Here is a 17,261-nt window from a genome sequence, read left to right as displayed (position 1 = left end):
TTAGCTACTTAGCTTCTTCAAGCCTGTCTCAAAATGCAACACTGCCCCTTTAAGACAAAAAAAATCTCTTTACCTGACTCGATTTTCAAAGATGGCTAGAAACACACGTTTTGGACTCTTGTAGGAAGCAATCACTCCCACATTGCTAACTACAAGTTAGCTATAACTGGGCTAATAACTCACTAACTAGCAAAGAATATGAACAAATGTGAACACGTGGCTACATGCAGCTCTCGCTTCGATCTCAAAAGAAGCGCATAATAATCACAACCACTCCTGGTGTAAAACAGTCCAGTTCAAAGTGAATGGCACAAATCCATATATGGCAATGGTTCATTTGCATGTAGGTCTACTGCAGCTCTGATTGGTTATTGCGCACCAGTCTGTTTAGAGTACGGGCAATAGAATCCTATTCCGATGCGTTCTGCCTACAACAAAATATTTTGCATAGTTAGTTTTGCATACTAAGGCATGAATAATTTTTTTTATTTTGGTATGTTGCATTGAAAGTGGCTAATATTGCGTTGATTCTATTACAATTCCCATAGTAAAGGCAAACATTGCTAATGTTAACTAATGGGGGAAACTCTAGAACTTCGTGCTTCTCTGCGCGACTTGATATTTCTTCTGTGCGCGGCAGTCCCTGGGAAGCTGCGCCTGTGCACTCGCGTTGCTGAGAGGAAACATTGCCCCTCCCTATCCTTTCACCCTAAAGCACGCTCACTCCAAACCCCCAAAACTCTGGGCTTTAAATGGTTGAGTCAACCTATTTCCTCATTATTTCAAACTCATGTATCAATGTCATGTCATTTAAATGTAATCAATGTAATGTTATATATGTAATGTTGCATCAACGTGACTAGTTGGTTGAACTTGCAAAAAGCCAAGCCTGGACTGTCAACCATTGTCCTCTCTCCTGAAATAATCTCTTTCATTATAGACTATCATTATACCCATCCATTAAACTGAGAAGGCCTTTCATTGCCAAAACTAGGTGGTGTGTGTGTGTGTGTGTGTGTGTGTGTGTGTGTGTGTGTGTGTGTGTGTGTGTGTGTGTGTGTGTGTGTGTGTGTGTGAGAGAGTATGCCTGTGTGTGTGTTTGTGTATGCATGCGTGTCTGTAGTGAATTCACCAGTGTTTTTCCATCTTCAATAAATCCGATGATATAAAGTACTGTGTATGCTTTAACTAACTGACCTTGTCTTTGTGCTATACTGCAAAGTGACAAGACCCCCTCCCTCTTTCTCTCTTTATCTGTTTCTGTATCTCTGCTCTCTTTCAATCTGTATGCTCCCTCTCTCTTTCACTCTCCCTCCCTCCCTCCCTCCCTCCCTATCTCTTTCTCTCTCTCCTCTCTCTCTTCCCTGCTCTCGAGCTATCTTCTCTCTCTCTTTCTCTCTCTCTCGTTCTCTCTCTATCTCTCCCCCTCTCTCTATCTATCTCTCTCTCCCTCTAGCTCTCAACCCTCCTGAAAGTGAGAAGGCTGATTCAGAGGACAGGGTCAGTCTGAAGGTGCGTAGTCAGCATATCGCTTTCGCAAGTGTTTCCTCTTTCCTTTCCTCCTTTCATCCTTCTTCACCTCTAACTTTAAACCCTCCCTCTCTTTATCTATCCTTCTTTCAAACTCTACCTATCAACCTCCATGTGACTTTTTGTTCACCCCTGTTTTACTAAAATGGCATAGGCCAATACAGTACCGTAATAGCGTAGTATATGCTATTTACGATTGATTGCCATCCCCATGAGTGTACCACCCTCCTTCAGGCCATGGATGAGGCATGCAATGACATCAAACTAGCCCTACAGTATGTCAGGCTTGGATTCGCCATGCCAAAACGGTTTTCCCCAGGCGCATGAACAATGAGGATATTTACTGCGATTTCGATGAGAACCTATGGCCAAATGCTCAAGACAGGCTGGACAGAAACTAGTGCCTGCTAAATATTATGTCTCTTTCATTTCTTTCATTTAATTACATTGTGAAAGATGACTTCAATGATCACACCTTTGGTCACACATGGGATAGAAATTACGTAAATGCTATGTTCAGTAAATTTGAATGTGTAGTGCAAGTGTATTGCCTAATGTGAAAACAGTGTAATGTACTGTAATTTACAGTACTGAAGCATTCTACATTCAATGGGCAATTTTTAAACATGCATATTACATTTTTTGCTATTGGATTAACTGGTTGTTAAAATAACTAAATTGAGAAGATATCATTATTTTGTGTTTTGGTGAACCAATGTACTCATTATATTTCGAAGTAAACTTATATTTTGGATCAATGGTGAAAGATGTCCACAAACAAAACGAATGCACAATGAAAGGTTTTGAATGCAAGACTTGCTGCATTACAAGTGTTACCAGTTTGGAAATTTGTAATAGAAGTTTTGAAAATTCGCCACACACATACTTGTGAAAATAGTACCAAAGTAATCAAATGAAATACAAAGTGTGTGTATTAGACTAATCTGGTGTGTGCGTGTGTCCAGACTCCAAAGCGCATCGACGTCCACTCTGTACACACCTACGTGGCTCTGTACAAGTTCATTCCTCAGGAGAAGAATGATCTGGAGTTGCAGTGAGTTAAATACATAGTACCTTTGTGTGTGTGTGTGTGTGTGTGTGTGTGTGTGTGTGTGTGTGTGTGTGTGTGTGTGTGTGTGTGTGTGTGTGTGTGTGTGTGTGTGTGTGTGTGTGTGTGTGTGTGTGTGTGTGTGTGTGCCTGCACACGTGTTCAGTCATATTCAGACAGTAAGTCAGACTTCGCATTACCACATGAAAGGTAAAAAGTTAGAGGTAAAGAAATAGGCAGTGATGAAGAATGGATGAAGGGAGAAAGGTATGTGTGTATGAGGAGGGGGTACTGTCGCAGTGGGCAGGTGAGAGAAAGAGGAAGGACAGGTGTGCAGTGCCAACACATCTCTCAGACCATCTGCCTTCTCACTGGGGGTCTGAGACGTAACTGGCAACGCTGTTGGAGCCACAGACTGAGAAGGACAGGCAGCCGGGAATGTGTGTGTGTGTGTGTGTGTGTGTGTGCATTTGTGTGTTTAATCAGGACCTGTTGTTTCCCTCTCAGACCTGGCGATCGAGTGCAAGTAACTGATGACTCCAATGAGGACTGGTGGAAGGTGGGTGAAAAATACGTTTTTTGTTTTGTTATAATTCTTTTGCTATCCTTCTGTTCTTCCTTCCTTCCTTCTGTTCTTCCTTCCTTCCTTCTGTTCTTCCTTCCTTCCTTCTGTTCTTCCTTCCTTCCGTTCTTCCTGCAGTTCTTCCTTCCTTCCTTCCTTTAGAAAAATGCAACACATTTGGATATGTACAGTTGAAGTCGAAAGTTTACATACACCTCAGCCAAATACATTTAAACTCAGTTTTTCACAATTCCTGACATTTAATCCTAGTACAAATTCCCTGTCTTAGGCCAGTTAGGATCCCCACTTTATTTTAAGAATGTGAAATGTATAATAGAGAGAATAATAGTAAAGAGAATTATTTATTTCAGCTTTTATTTCTTTCATCACATTCCCAGTGGGTCAGAAGTTTACATACACTCAATTAGTATTTGGTAGCATTGCCTTTAAATTGTTTAACCTCTCTTGCTTAGAGGTTAAAACACACCACGGTTCACACTATTCAACAGCCAGTGAAAAATCAGAGCGCCAAATTCAAAACCACAAAATGTCATAATTCAAAGTTCTCAAACATACGACTATTTTACACCATTTTAAAGATACACGTCTCCTTAATGTAACCACATTGTCCGATTTCAAAAAGGCTTTACGGCGAAAGCATAAAGTTAGATTATGTTAGGACAGTTCCAACACAAGAAAAAACACTGCCATTTTCCTAGCAAGGTCAGGTGTCACAAAAACCAGAAAACCAGCTAAAATTATGCACTAACCTTTGACGATCTTCATCAGATGACACTCCTAGGACATCATGTTACACAATACATGCATTTCTTGTTCGATCAAGTTGATATTTATATCCAAAAACAGCATTTTACATTGGCGCGTGATGTTCAGAAAATATTTTGCCTCCAATACTGCCGGTGAATCAGCACTACAATTTACAAAAATACTCATCATAAACGTTGATAAAATATTAAACTGTTATTCAAAGAATTATAGATGAACATCTCCTTTATGCAACCGCTGTGACAGATTTCAAAAAAGCTTCACGGGGAAAGCACACTTTGCAATAATCTGAGTACTGCGCTCAGAAAAAGACATCAAGCAATACAGATACCCGCCATTTTGGAGTCATCTAAAATCATAAATAGCATTAGAAATATTCACTTACCTTTGATGATCTTCCCAGGTCCACAATAAATTTTGTTTTGTTCGATAAAGTCCATAATTTATGTCCAAATACCTCCTTGTTGTTTGCGCGTTCAGTAAGCTACTCCAAGCGTAGGAAGCGCGGCCAAAATGTCACGACAAAAAGTCAAAAAAAGGTCTATTTACGTTCGTTCAAACATGTCAAACGTTGTATAGCATCAATCTTTATGGCCTTTTTAACTTAGAACTTCAGTAATATTCCAACCGGACGATTCCAATGTCTTGAAAAACGTTTTGGAACACAGCTACCCCTCATGTGAATGCGCGCCAATAAACCCATGTGCTTTCCTGAGTCAACAACTTCCTTTGTTCGCTCTCTGTTCACCATAGAAGCCTCAAACAACTTTCTAAAGACTGTTGACATCTAGTGGAAGCCTTAGGAAGTGCAAAAGGAAACCTAAGTCACTGTGTGTTAGATAGGCAATCACTTGAAAAGACTACAAGAACCAGATTTCCCACTTCCAGGTTGGATTTTTCTCAGGTTTTTGCCTGCCATATGAGTTCTGTTATACTCACAGACATCATTCAAACAGTTTTAGAAACTTCAGAGTGTTTTCTATCCAAATCTACTAATATGCATATTCTAGTTCCTGGGCCCGAGTAGTAGGCCGTTTAATTTGGGTACGTTTTTCATCCGGCCGTGAAAATACTGCCCCCTACCCAAGAGAGGTTAACTTGGGTCAAACGTTTCGGGTAGCCTTTCACAAGCTTCCCACAATAAGTTGGGTGAATTTTGGCCCATTCCTCCTGACAAAGCTGGTGTAACTGAGTCAGGTTTGTAGGCCTCCTTGCTCGCACACGCTTTTTCAGGTCTACCCACAGATTTTCTATAGGATTGAGGTCAGGGCTTTGTGATGGCCACTCCAATACCTTGACTTTGTTGTCCTTAAGCCATTTTACCACAATTTTGGAAGTATGCTTGGGGTCATTGTCCATTTGGAAGACCCATTTGCAACCAAGCTTTAACTTCCTGACTGATGTCTTGAGATGTTGCTTCAATATATCCACATAATTTCCATCCTCATGATGCCATCTATTTTGTGAAGTGCACCAGTCCCTCCTGCAGCAAAGCATCCCCACAACATAATGCTGCCACCTCTGTGCTTCACGGTTGGGATGGTGTTCTTCAGCTTGCAAACATAACAATGGTCATTATGGCCAAACAGCTCTATTTTTGTTTAATCAGACCAGAGGACATTTCTCCAAAAAGTACGATCTTTGTCCCCATGTGCAGTTGCAAACAGTAGTCTGTTTTTTATGGCGGTTTTGGAGCAGCAGCTTCTTCCTTGTTAAGCGGCCTTTCAGCTTATGTTGATATAAGACTAATTTTATTGTGGCTATAGATACTTTTGTACCTGTTTCCTCCAGCATCTTCACAAGGTCCTTTGCTGCTGTTCTGGGATTGATTTGCACTTTTCGCACCAAAGTACGTTCATCTCTAGGAGACAGAACGTGTCTCCTTCCTAAGCGGTATGACAGCTGCGTGGTCCCATGGTGTTTATACTTGCGTACTATTGTTTGTACAGATGAAAGTAGTATCTTCAGACATTTGGAAATTGCTCCCAAGGATGAACCAGACTTGTGGAGTTCTACAATTATTTTTCTGGGGTCTTGGCTGATTTCTTTTGATTTTCCCATGATGTCAAGCAAAGAGGCACTGAGTTTGAAGGTAGGCCTTTAAATACATCCACAGGTACACCTCCAATTGACTCAAATGATGTCAATTAGCCTGTCAGAAGCTTCTAAAGCCATGACATCATTTTCTGGAATTTTCCAAGCTGTTTAAAGGCACAGACAACTTCTGACCAACTGGAATTGTGATACAGTGAATTATAAGTGAAATAATCTGTCTGTAAACAATTGTTGTAAAAATTACTTGTCATGCACAAAGTAGATGTCTTAACCGACTTGCCAAAACTATAGTTTGTTAACAAACAGTACAAAACAAGCAAAAAATATGCATGAAATGTATGCACTCACTACTGTAAGTCGCTCTGGATAAGAGCGTCTGCTAAATGACTAAAAATGTAAATGTAAAATGTAACAAGAAATTTGTGGAGTGGTTGGAAAAACGAGTTTTAATGACTCTAACCTAAGTGTATGTAAACTTCTGACTTCAAATGTATATCTAAGGGCTCCATTACAAAGCTCCCACCCTTCCAGTCTTGTCAATATCAGAAAAGACATGAAAGCATTCAAGTATTCAAACAGGATCTACTATACTTTATACAGTAGTGATGCACGGGTCAGCTATTTCTTCACCTGCACCTGCCCGCACTTGCTAATAACCTACCTGCAACCGCCTGATTATACAGTATGTAATAACATGACAATCTGAGGCTTGCACCCGACCCTAACCCACAAATATAGAAAATGCGCTCGTTCCAGATAGCACCTTTTGTAGAAGACTAAATAAACGCTTGTTCATAAATCGACAGAATGAATGTTTCAATCTAGTTGACATCGGGTAAAGTTTGTTTTCATTTCCCTCTTTCATCTCTGCTTCGCTCGCGCAGCAAAGACATTTAGGTACTGGGGAGAAAACAATAACAACAAAACACAGGGAAGATTTTTCGTGCAACATTTTCAAATGACATCAGTTTGACCGGTTGTAAGAAAATTGTATGTTTAAAAAAAAAATAGCCCAACATGTTTTCATAAGATTTCAGTTTGGCTTGGATGCATATATTCTATGTGGTTGGAATACGATCATCTTTTATGATGGTGATAGCACCTCCACCATTTACAGACAGTCCTTAACCATGCATTCATTCTCTCAAGATGCTGAGAAAGAAAGAAATCCATATTTCTCCACTCCTGTTCCTGATAAAAATGTACATTTGGTGTTTAATTTTACTGCAGGAAATGCTTTATTCTGCAGGAGTATATTATATTAGGCTATGTGAGAGGTTATAGACCAACAGTCAGTGTCCAGATTTCAGTTATGCTACTATTCCATTTAACCCATCTAAACTGTACAGTTCCCTTGACGTGCCCTTTTGAAGTCCCCGTCTTGTGACTGTCGAATTTGTATAGTGCCTCACAATCATCACACATAACATAGCCGACACTGCTAACATCCTCTTTTACCACTTCACAAAATCTTTCCCAAACATTAGACTACTGTTCTGGCCCTCCCTTCTATTTATTTGTAACTTCCCATTTTGCAGCTTTTCTCTTATTGAATTAAACTCCGGCATTGTCCTTTTTGCCTCTGTGGATCGTCATTCACTTTTTCTGCTCAAGTTCCCAAAAGCGTTTGGCAATTGGCATGTATTTGGTGTGCTACAGTTCAGCCTGGTCTCATAGGCTAGACGTAACATAGTAAATGCAAATCCGGAACACTCAAATTAGTATGATATGTTACATTTGGTAAGACAGAAGGTTACTTAACTTCTTGGGGCTATGTGGGACGTTAGCGTGCCACCCGTGGCGCACCCTATCAACAGCAGGTGCATTTCAAGAGCGGCAAATTTGAAACCAAATAAATGTCAAAATTCAAATTTCTCAAACATACAACTAACTTACACCCTTTGAAAGATAAACATCTCCTTAATCTAACCACGTTGTCCGATTTCAAAAAGGTTTTACGGCGAAAGCATAAAGTTAGGTTATGTTAGGAGAGTACATTGACAATAGCTGTGTGTAATGTATTGTCGATTCAAAGACAGGCGTCACCAAAACCATAAAATCAGCTAAAATTATGCACTAACCTTTTACAATCTCCATCAGATGACACTCCTAGGACATTATGTTAGACAATGCATGCATTTTTAGTTCTATCAAGTTCATATTTATATCTAAAAACAGCGTTTTACTATGGCGTTGATGTTCAGGAAATCATTTCCCTCCAATAACCGGCAGTCAAGTCATGACAACAAAATAATTAATTAATATTAGAAAACATGGGTAAAATATTATATTGTCATTCAAAGAATTATAGATTTACATCTCTTGAACGCAATCGACTTGCCAGATTTAAAATTAACCTTACTGGGAAATCACACTTTGCAATAATCTGAGCACTGCGCCCAGAAAAATACGCATTGCGATACAGACTAACCGCCATGTTGGAGAGATCTAAAATCGAAAATACAATGTAAATAATCCATTACCTTTGGTTCTCTTCATCAGATGTCACTTCCAAGGAATCCCAGGTCCATAACGAATGTAGTTTTGTTCAAAAAAGCTCATCATTTATGTCCAAAAAGCTCCGTGTTGTTAGCACATGATCTAAGCCAGCCAGACTTCACTTCACTTCACGAACGGAAAAAATATATTTACGTTCGTTCAAACATGTCAAACGTTGTATATCTTAAATCATTAGTGCCTTTTTTAACCAGAACATTAATAAAATTCAAGGCGGACGATTGGGATCTCTTTTAAAACGTTTCGGAACGAGAGTACCCACCATCAACTCGCGCGCCAGGGGTCTAATCGGCCATCACCGTTCCAAGTCTCTTATTCGGTCAGATCTCACAGTATAAGACTCAAAACACTTTGTAAAGGCTGGTGACATCTAGTGGAAGCCATAGGAAGTGCCAAAACATTCCTCAGCCCCTTTGTTTTTCAATGGCATAGGCTTAAAGTCAATTCAACACATCAGGTATCCACTTCCTGTCAGAATCTGTCTCAGGGTTTTGCCTGCCAAATGAGTTCTGTTATACTCACAGACACCATTCAAACAGTTTTAGAAACTTTAGGGTGTTTTCTATCCATATATAATAAGTATATGCATATTCTAGTTACTGGGTAGGATTAGTAACCAGATTAAATCGGGTACATTTTTTTATCCAGCCGTGAAAATACTGCCCCCTATACCCTAACAGGTTAAGGCTAAAATGAAAGTAGGGCGGTTGGTCGGTTACATAACACAAACGTCTATCTTGGACAACTTTAGCATTTTAGCTAATTAGCAACTTTGCAAATACATGCTACTTTTTAGCTCCTTTGCAACTACTTAGCATATTAGCTAACCCTTACCCTAAACCTAACCTTAACCCTTTAACCTAACTTCTAACTTTAGCCTTAACGTTAACCCCTAACCCTAACCCCTTGCCTAGCTAACGTTAGCCACCTAGCTAGCATTAGTGTTAGCCACCTAGCTAACATTAGCCACAACAAATTGTAATTCGTAGCTTATTGTACGAATTGCAATTCGTAACATATCATACAAATTGTAATTCGTAACATATCATACGAAATGAATGTTAGACATCCACAAATGAATACATACAAAACGTACCCCTGAGTCCAGGTTGTACAGTTAGGCCCTAAAGCTTAGGCTACGCACTAACTGCAGATAAAAATAATGTAAGAAAAACCTCAATGTAGCCCATAGATATGAATTGCACGAAAATTATACATTTATGGATTTTTAATGCATTGTTTTATCTATATTCAACCCGCCCGCCACCCACACGCCCTTCATCCACACAATATTTCCTGACCCTAAACATGCGAGGTCAACCGGTGCATCACTAATATACAGTACATCTCCATGAAGTGTTCTTAGACAATGGAGAGGGTAGTGTCTTTATCTAGGTACAAGTTGCCCATAAGCACAGATCTAGGATCATCTTAACTTCCCCCAATTCTACCTGTAACCATTAGGTGGGGAAAAGCAAAACTGACCTTAAATCAGTGTCTTTGGGCAACTTCGGTTTAGCAGAGCTAGTAGTCAGTAAGTGGAGCAGGATGTAATGAAAGTTTTATGTGCTTTGCCTTTTGGTTTGGCCTAATGGAGGTAAGGTGAGCCCAGATGGAAAGGCAATCGTCAGCTCACACAGTTACACACAAACACGTCGGAACACAAGCGTGCATGCAGACACACCATTTGTTCAAACAATAAAAAAGTGCTGTATCTACATGGATGTGCCGTTTGTCTATTGGCATTCGGCGTTTACACACCTTTTTATCACTTCATCCCTGAGAATATACTAGCATAGTGTAATTAATTATCTTAACTATGTTCTGCCGTGTGTCTTCGCAGGGGAAAAGCAAAGACAAGCTGGGTTTCTTCCCCGCCAACTTTGTACAGAGAGTGCGCCCAGGTGAGCGTGTGTGGAAGGTTACGGGTGGTTTCCATGGTGACCGTGACAGAGGGCAGATGACTGTGAAAGAGGCTCAGGTACGCTGACGCACACGCACACAACACGCGCACACACGCACAGACACACATTCACAGACGCACACACACACACACACACACACAAGCACCTGTACTAAACACTCACCTTTCTTTTCTCAAACTAGATCTGTGTGGGGAAGAACGAAGAGTTGGACGGTTTCCTAAAGCTGAGCAGTGGGAAGAAGAGAGGTCTAGTCCCTTCCAAGTACCTTCTGGAGATATGACTTCCGTCAAAGAAGGGAATTCTCTGTGTCCCGACCCTCGTTCTGCCCTGAAGACCACCCTCTATCAGGAGCGCTTTCCTAACACCTCACTGACTGCCAACTCCCTGGATGTGGAAATGGACCCTCCCACCAACACCAGAAAACATAGAGAGGGAGGGAGAATATGGTGGACACTGGCCAGGATCAAATTGGTTTCACTGCTTTGCTTGGAGTGGTGGAATAATTTTGAGAGAAAGGAGGGGGGAGGGCTTCTGTTGAGCTAGCTGCTTTACCTGTGGTGTACCCTCACTCTTTTACCTGTTCTCTCTCACACACACACACACACACACACACACACACACACACACACACACACACACACACACACACACACACACACTGCACAAAGACACTGATGCTAACAATGGCCCTGGAGCTTGGGCGGCGTGACTGTAGCAGGCAGTGGTTGTCTGAAAGATGTATGGATACCTCACAATCTACACAAGCACAGCTTCTGCTTGAGCCAAGGTGGAGAAGACTGGCAGTTATTCGCCGTGTTGGTCGTGTGACCTTTTGGATTTCATGTGAAAGTGAAATTTGGACATTTTTGTGAGTCCAAGTTCTGTAGCATTTTATTGTAGCAGCTTGTTGCGACCAAGCTCTTTTCCTTTGAGGTTGTCCTCCCAGCCAGATAGGGCATAGCCGCATTCCCTGTGGCACAGATTATTTAACACATTGGGGCAAACCAAAGTGGGTAGGTGGTGGGGGTAGAAGTGAGCCTCAAGGGCCTTATGCTTGATTTGAGGATTGTAGCTTGGACAATGTAATTGAAAGTGTACTGTTGAGTCAAATGTATTGATGCATGCTTCACTCACTCCCTGACCATTGGGAAGTTCAGGTCCTAGCATTTCATCTTTGCTAACTCCCCTTCTTTGCTTTACATTGGTCAATCCCATTTGACAATTTGTTTAGCTAAAAGGCTAACAGTTGTTTTTGGTGCAAAATGGCTTCCGTGGCATCATCCAGGTGGTTGCTACACATACCTGTAGGTGTTGGATGAGGTTTAAAGTGCTCCGAGCATCTGGAAAAGCGCTATATAAATCCAATCCATTATCATTAATTATCTTTACTATTAAGAAGGGTTTAGCCAGGAGAGTGAGGGGAGACAGACACACATGTTAATCCTGCTGTGATGTCCTTCCCAACAATGGGTGATTATTTGGGACCTCTGTCCCTCTCCCCGTATTTATTTTCCCCCACCTCTCTGTATGTCACACATGCTCTCTGTCTAGCACTCTCTCCCTCTCTGTGATCACTAAAGGCTTAGAGCTCTGTGACTGCAGCAGAGGTCACAGCACTGAGACAGTGTAGCATGATAAGACACTCAGACACAAAGCTTAACCTAAACATCAGATTCCTCCCTCTGTATGGGCTCCTCCGTAGGCCTCTGGATGTCAGCCATTTTCATAGCATTTTATAGTAAGTTAGTAATACATTATTCTCATGGAATGTGTTGGGATGCAACCACCCGACAAAATGATTTTCACATGTCTTCAGCCCTTTTGGTAATGCTTGTTTCCATGTTGTTGTTGTTTCTCTCCAGAGAAATAGTCTGCATCTTGTGTTGAAACATACCATTCTAACACACTCAAATGCCTAGGCCGGACAAAGGATGTTTTTGTGTATCCCGCTGAATTGAGAGTGTAATATCTATGAAATCACTGTATATAACGTCCTGTGGATGTCATTACTTCATTTGCTGATTTATTCACTCTAGGATTCACTCCGTAGCAGTCAGAAGATTTCTTGGCAATAACCACCCAGTACCAGTCAAAAGTTTGGACACACCTACTTAATCAAGGGTTTTTCATTATTTTCTACATTGTAGAATAATAGTGAAAACATCAAAACTATGAAAGAACACACATGGAATCATGTAGTAACCAAAAAAGTGTTAAACAAATCCAAATATATTTTAGGTTATTGATTCTTCAAAGTAGCCACTCTTTGCCTTGATGACAGCTTTGCACACTCTTGGCATTCTCCCAACCAGCTTCACGAGGAATGCTTTTCCAACAGTCTTGAAGGAGTTCCCACATATGCTGAGCACCTGTTGGCTGCTTTTCCTTCACTCTGCGATCCAATCCATCCCAAACCATCTCAATTGGGTTGAGGTCGGGTGATTATGGAAGCCATGTCATCTGATGCATCGCTCTCCTTCTTAGTCAAATAGCTCTTAGTCAAATAACTTTTACAACGATGGTGTGGGCAGTCATTGTAAATAAGAATTTGTTCTTAACTGACTTGCCTAGTTAAATAATTAATTCAAATAAAAAAATGGAAACAACATTTTCACAGCCTGGAGGTGTGTTTTTGGTCATTGTCCTATTGAAAAACAAGTGATAGTCTCACTGAGCACAAACCAGGTGGGATGGCGTATCGCTGCAGAATGCTGTGGTAGCCATGCTGGTTAACTGTGCCTTAAATTCTAAACAAATCACTGACAGTGTCACCAGCAAAGCACCCCACACCATCACAGCTCCTCCTCCATGCTTCATGGTGAGAACCACACGTGCGGAGATTATCTGTTCACCTAATCTGCGTCTCACAAAGACACTGTGGTTGGAACCAAAAATCTCAAATTTGGACTCATCAGACCAAAGGACAGATTTCCACCAGTCTAATGTCCATTGCTGGTGTCTCTTCTTGCAATTGGTGTCTTTTAGTGGTGGTTTCTTTGCAGCAATTTGATCATGAAGGCCTGATTCACACAGTCTTCCCTGAAGAGTAGATGTTGAGATGTGTCTGTTACTTGAACTCTGTGAAGCATTTATTTGGGCTGCAATTTCTGAGGCTTGTAAATCTAATAAACTTATCCTCTGCAGCAGAGTTAACTCTGGGTCTTCCTTTCCTGTGGCGGTTGTCATGAGAGCCAGTTTCATTATAGTGCTTGATGGTTTTTGCGACTCCACTTGAAGAAACTGTTCCGGATTGACTGACCTTCATGTCTTAAAGTAATGGTGGACTGTCGTTTCTCTTTGCTTATTTTAGCTGTTCTTGCCATAATATGGACTTGGTCTTTACTATATAGGGCTATCTTCTGTATACCACCCCTACATTGTCACAACACAGCTAAATGGCTCAAATGTAGTAAGAAGGAAAGAAATTCCACAAATTAACTTTTAACAAGGCAGACCTGTTAATTGAAATGCATTCCACCTCATGAAGCTGGTTGAGAGATTGCCAATTGTGTGCAAAGCTGTCATCGAGGCAAAGGGTGGCTACTTTAAACAAATCAAAATATATTTTAGATTCTTCAACGCTTTTTTGGTTACTACATGAGTCCATATGTGTTACATCATAGTTTTGATGTCTTCACTATTATTCTACAATGTAGAAAATAGTAAAAAATAAAGAAAAACCCTTGAAGCAGTAGGTGTGTCCAAACTTTTGACTGGTACTGCATTTAAATAGAACTATGGGGAAACTGTTGTATGTATTCAGTTATCATGGCCATAACCATGTGGTATATGGCTATCAAAGAGTTCACTGTTTTCAGTAACGGCATTAATTCCCTACCTAATATATCAGCATCGAGACTTAAAAGCACAACCCAACCACAGGGCTTTGCACTCTACCCATTCTAGTCACTCTGTACATCTGCTTACCCCTCAGTATAGTCTCAATCTTTACTAACAGTTATAAGGTGTATATTGCAATTAAGCCACACTCTTGGATTTCTTGGCCATCAAGGAGTGGGTCCACCAAGCATTGGAGCATTACGATGCATTCCAGTACAGTGACACACGCATATAGCAATTTAATTATATGATATTTCTATAGGGATCAAGGGGACGACATTTCATGAGAGCAACAGTACTTTTTCATACATGATTTAAAGCTATACATACAGTAATTTGTTTACAAAGTCCTACATAACTACAAAAGCTAAGACAATGGAGTAATATGTATGGTACCGTAATTTCCGGACTATAAGCCGCAACGTTTTTCCCACGCTTTGAACCTCACGGCTTAAACAATGACGCGGCTAATATATGGATTTTTCCCGCTTTCAATTTTTTTTTCTCCAAAAAAACACATTCTGTGGCGTGCTCAGTTTTTTGGCGGCATGAAGCTTTCATTAGACCAATGAAATTGCCGAACGGGTTAAGGTCAAACAACTTTTTGGTTTACTGTTTAGATTAAATCGAGCGCTCTCAAACTTCCCATCATTCTGATTACGGTAGTCATTTTGTCACCCTCATCATGGCAAAGACACAGAGAAATGCATATGATGCAGCTTTCAAGTTGAAGGCGATTGATCTGGCTGTTGGAAAAGGAAATAGAGCTGCTGCACGGGAGCTTGGTCTTAATGAGTCGATGATAAGACGTTGGAAACAGCAGCGTTAGGAATTGACTCAGTGCAAAAAGACAACTAAAGCTTACTGCTAATTATTATTTTTTTGTTACAAGCCGTGTTTCGTTAAAGCCTATTTATTTTTGTTACAAGCTGTGTTTCGTTAAAGCCTGTGTAAAGTTCATTTGTTTCAATGTACCGGTAGGCACCTGCGGCTTATAGACATGTGCGGCTTATTTATGTTCAAAATAAAAATATTTTTTCAATTCAGTGGCTGCGGCTTATATTCAGGTGCGCTCAATAGTCCGGAAATTACGGTATATATGTTCTCCTCATCAAGAGGTGTATTTTATTAGTCAAAATTACCACTGGAGTGACTTGAAATCTTACAGCACGTAGCTTTAAAGAGTAGCTGCGTAATAAAGGTTTTAGAGGTATAACGGGTATAAGACCAGCCCTTTAAGGGCTGATCGTGGATCAGTTTATTTGAGACTGACTAACCAAGCCTGGCTCTGGACCAGTACTCCAAGGTCATTTCCCTCCCCATCCACCTGGCATTGACACACACAGTCTCCCTTCCTGCATGGCCACCTGGACTGTGACCTGTACACATGTCAATAAATTTCCATCAAATCAATCAACAGCTGTTTTATTTTGTATTTTTACTCCTATAGATAGAAAACCATCACACTCTCCTGCCCAGCTGCCTTTATTGGCTCTAGCTGCAGCTTAGACCCAATTGGTTGGCTGTCAGGAAGTACAGTAATGTTTGATTAGATAAACTGAAATGATGACCTTGTGATGATGAAGGCCTCTGGTTTACAGAGGCTCACTTAGGCTGCATCTCAAATGACATACTGTACATACTGTACTACATACTGTACTATACTGCCCTCCTTATGGCGAGAGCTGGATGTTTTTATAGAGTACATAACACTGGTCATATTGCAGTGCTTGAAATGGAATGAAAAAAAAGGGCTGTTACTAATATGTCTGTACAAAGGTTTGTATTAGAGCCAGTATTCGATAAGAGATGCACGCAAAGGAGAAAATGATGGTGCCGGTTCTCCATACAGGTCAGGACTGGCTCACTTCAATCACTTACTATCTGGGGAATAGGGTGTCACTTTAGATTTGGTCTTGGAGCTGTGTAGTTGTATGACAACCCTATGGCTGGCTGTGTAAGTCGTTGGCCACAGAATGCCGTGGTGACAGTGACACTCCTCTGGGAGTCTTTAGTTTAAAACCACTTCGATGTAAAGCCCGATGTTTAGGGGAACTGCGTGGTTCTGGTACCGGTTCCGACCAACATTTTAGCTTATAAATCGATCTGTGGACACCGTAGATTGAAATGGCTTGCATCGAGCGATAGCCCTGACTCTAATATGTCGAATTTTCATGTGTGAAGCAGGATGTGAAATCTGACACCACTTGAAGCTGGGGTGTCCCTCCTACCATTTTATTCGCTCTTCTGACTGTCCATCATCTCCTGGCAGAACCCTATGTCATAGCCACTAACATAATTGTATGCCTAGGAATCCTTACATTGTAACCTCAGCAGGAGAGAGTGGTTTCGTGGCTGTAGCACATTCAGAGATCAATTTATAGCCAGTAATCTAAAAAATGGACAAGATTAATGAGATGAAAGGCGAGTTCCAAACAAGTTCAGGAAGCCAAGCTAGAGCTTTTTGAGACATTCACAGCGATGGTCAAGAGAGGCCTTTAGAAAATATGCACACTGAATATACACATATGTACATTGAGTATACCATTCATTAGACACACATTCACCTTCCTAATATTGAGTTGAACCCCCTTTTGCCCTCAGAACAGACTCAATTTGTCGGGACATGGACTCTACAAGGTGTCGAAAGAGTTCAAAAGGGATGCTGGCCCATGTTGACTCCAATGCTTCCCACAGTCACGTCAAGTTGGCTGGATGTCCTTCGGGTGGTGGACCATTCTTGATACACACGGAAATCTGTTGAGCATGAAAAACCCAGCAGCGTTGCAGTTCTTGACACAAACCGGTGCGCCTGGCACCTACTACCACACCCTATTCAAAGGCACTTAAATGTTTTGTCTTGCCCATTCACCCTCTGAATGGCACACATACACAATCCATGTCTCAATTGTGTCAAGGCTTAAAAATCCATCTTTAACCTGTCTCCTCCCCTTCATCTACACTGATTGAAGTGGATTTATCAAGTGACATCAATAAA

General features: G+C 40.9%; 1 protein-coding gene across 1 annotated transcript in view; it reads left to right on the top strand.

The window, feature by feature from the left end:
- LOC115161184 (SH3 and cysteine-rich domain-containing protein 2) overlaps positions 1 to 10,886 on the top strand; it is a 50,745-nt gene extending 39,859 nt beyond the window's left edge. Inside the window, exons 7-11 of the mRNA XM_029711969.1 lie at positions 1,457 to 1,512; positions 2,496 to 2,584; positions 3,086 to 3,137; positions 10,342 to 10,479; positions 10,605 to 10,886. Of these exons, the coding sequence (XP_029567829.1) occupies positions 1,457 to 1,512; positions 2,496 to 2,584; positions 3,086 to 3,137; positions 10,342 to 10,479; positions 10,605 to 10,703 (434 nt within the window). The 3' untranslated portion in view covers positions 10,704 to 10,886. The remainder of the gene's footprint in view (positions 1 to 1,456; positions 1,513 to 2,495; positions 2,585 to 3,085; positions 3,138 to 10,341; positions 10,480 to 10,604) is intronic.
- Positions 10,887 to 17,261: the final 6,375 nt, after the last annotated feature.

This window comes from Salmo trutta, chromosome 2, assembly GCF_901001165.1.
Source record: "Salmo trutta chromosome 2, fSalTru1.1, whole genome shotgun sequence".
NCBI classification, from domain to species: Eukaryota; Metazoa; Chordata; class Actinopteri; order Salmoniformes; family Salmonidae; genus Salmo; species Salmo trutta.
Note: the sequence above shows the minus strand (reverse complement) of the source record. Positions and strands in the feature narration are given on the sequence as shown.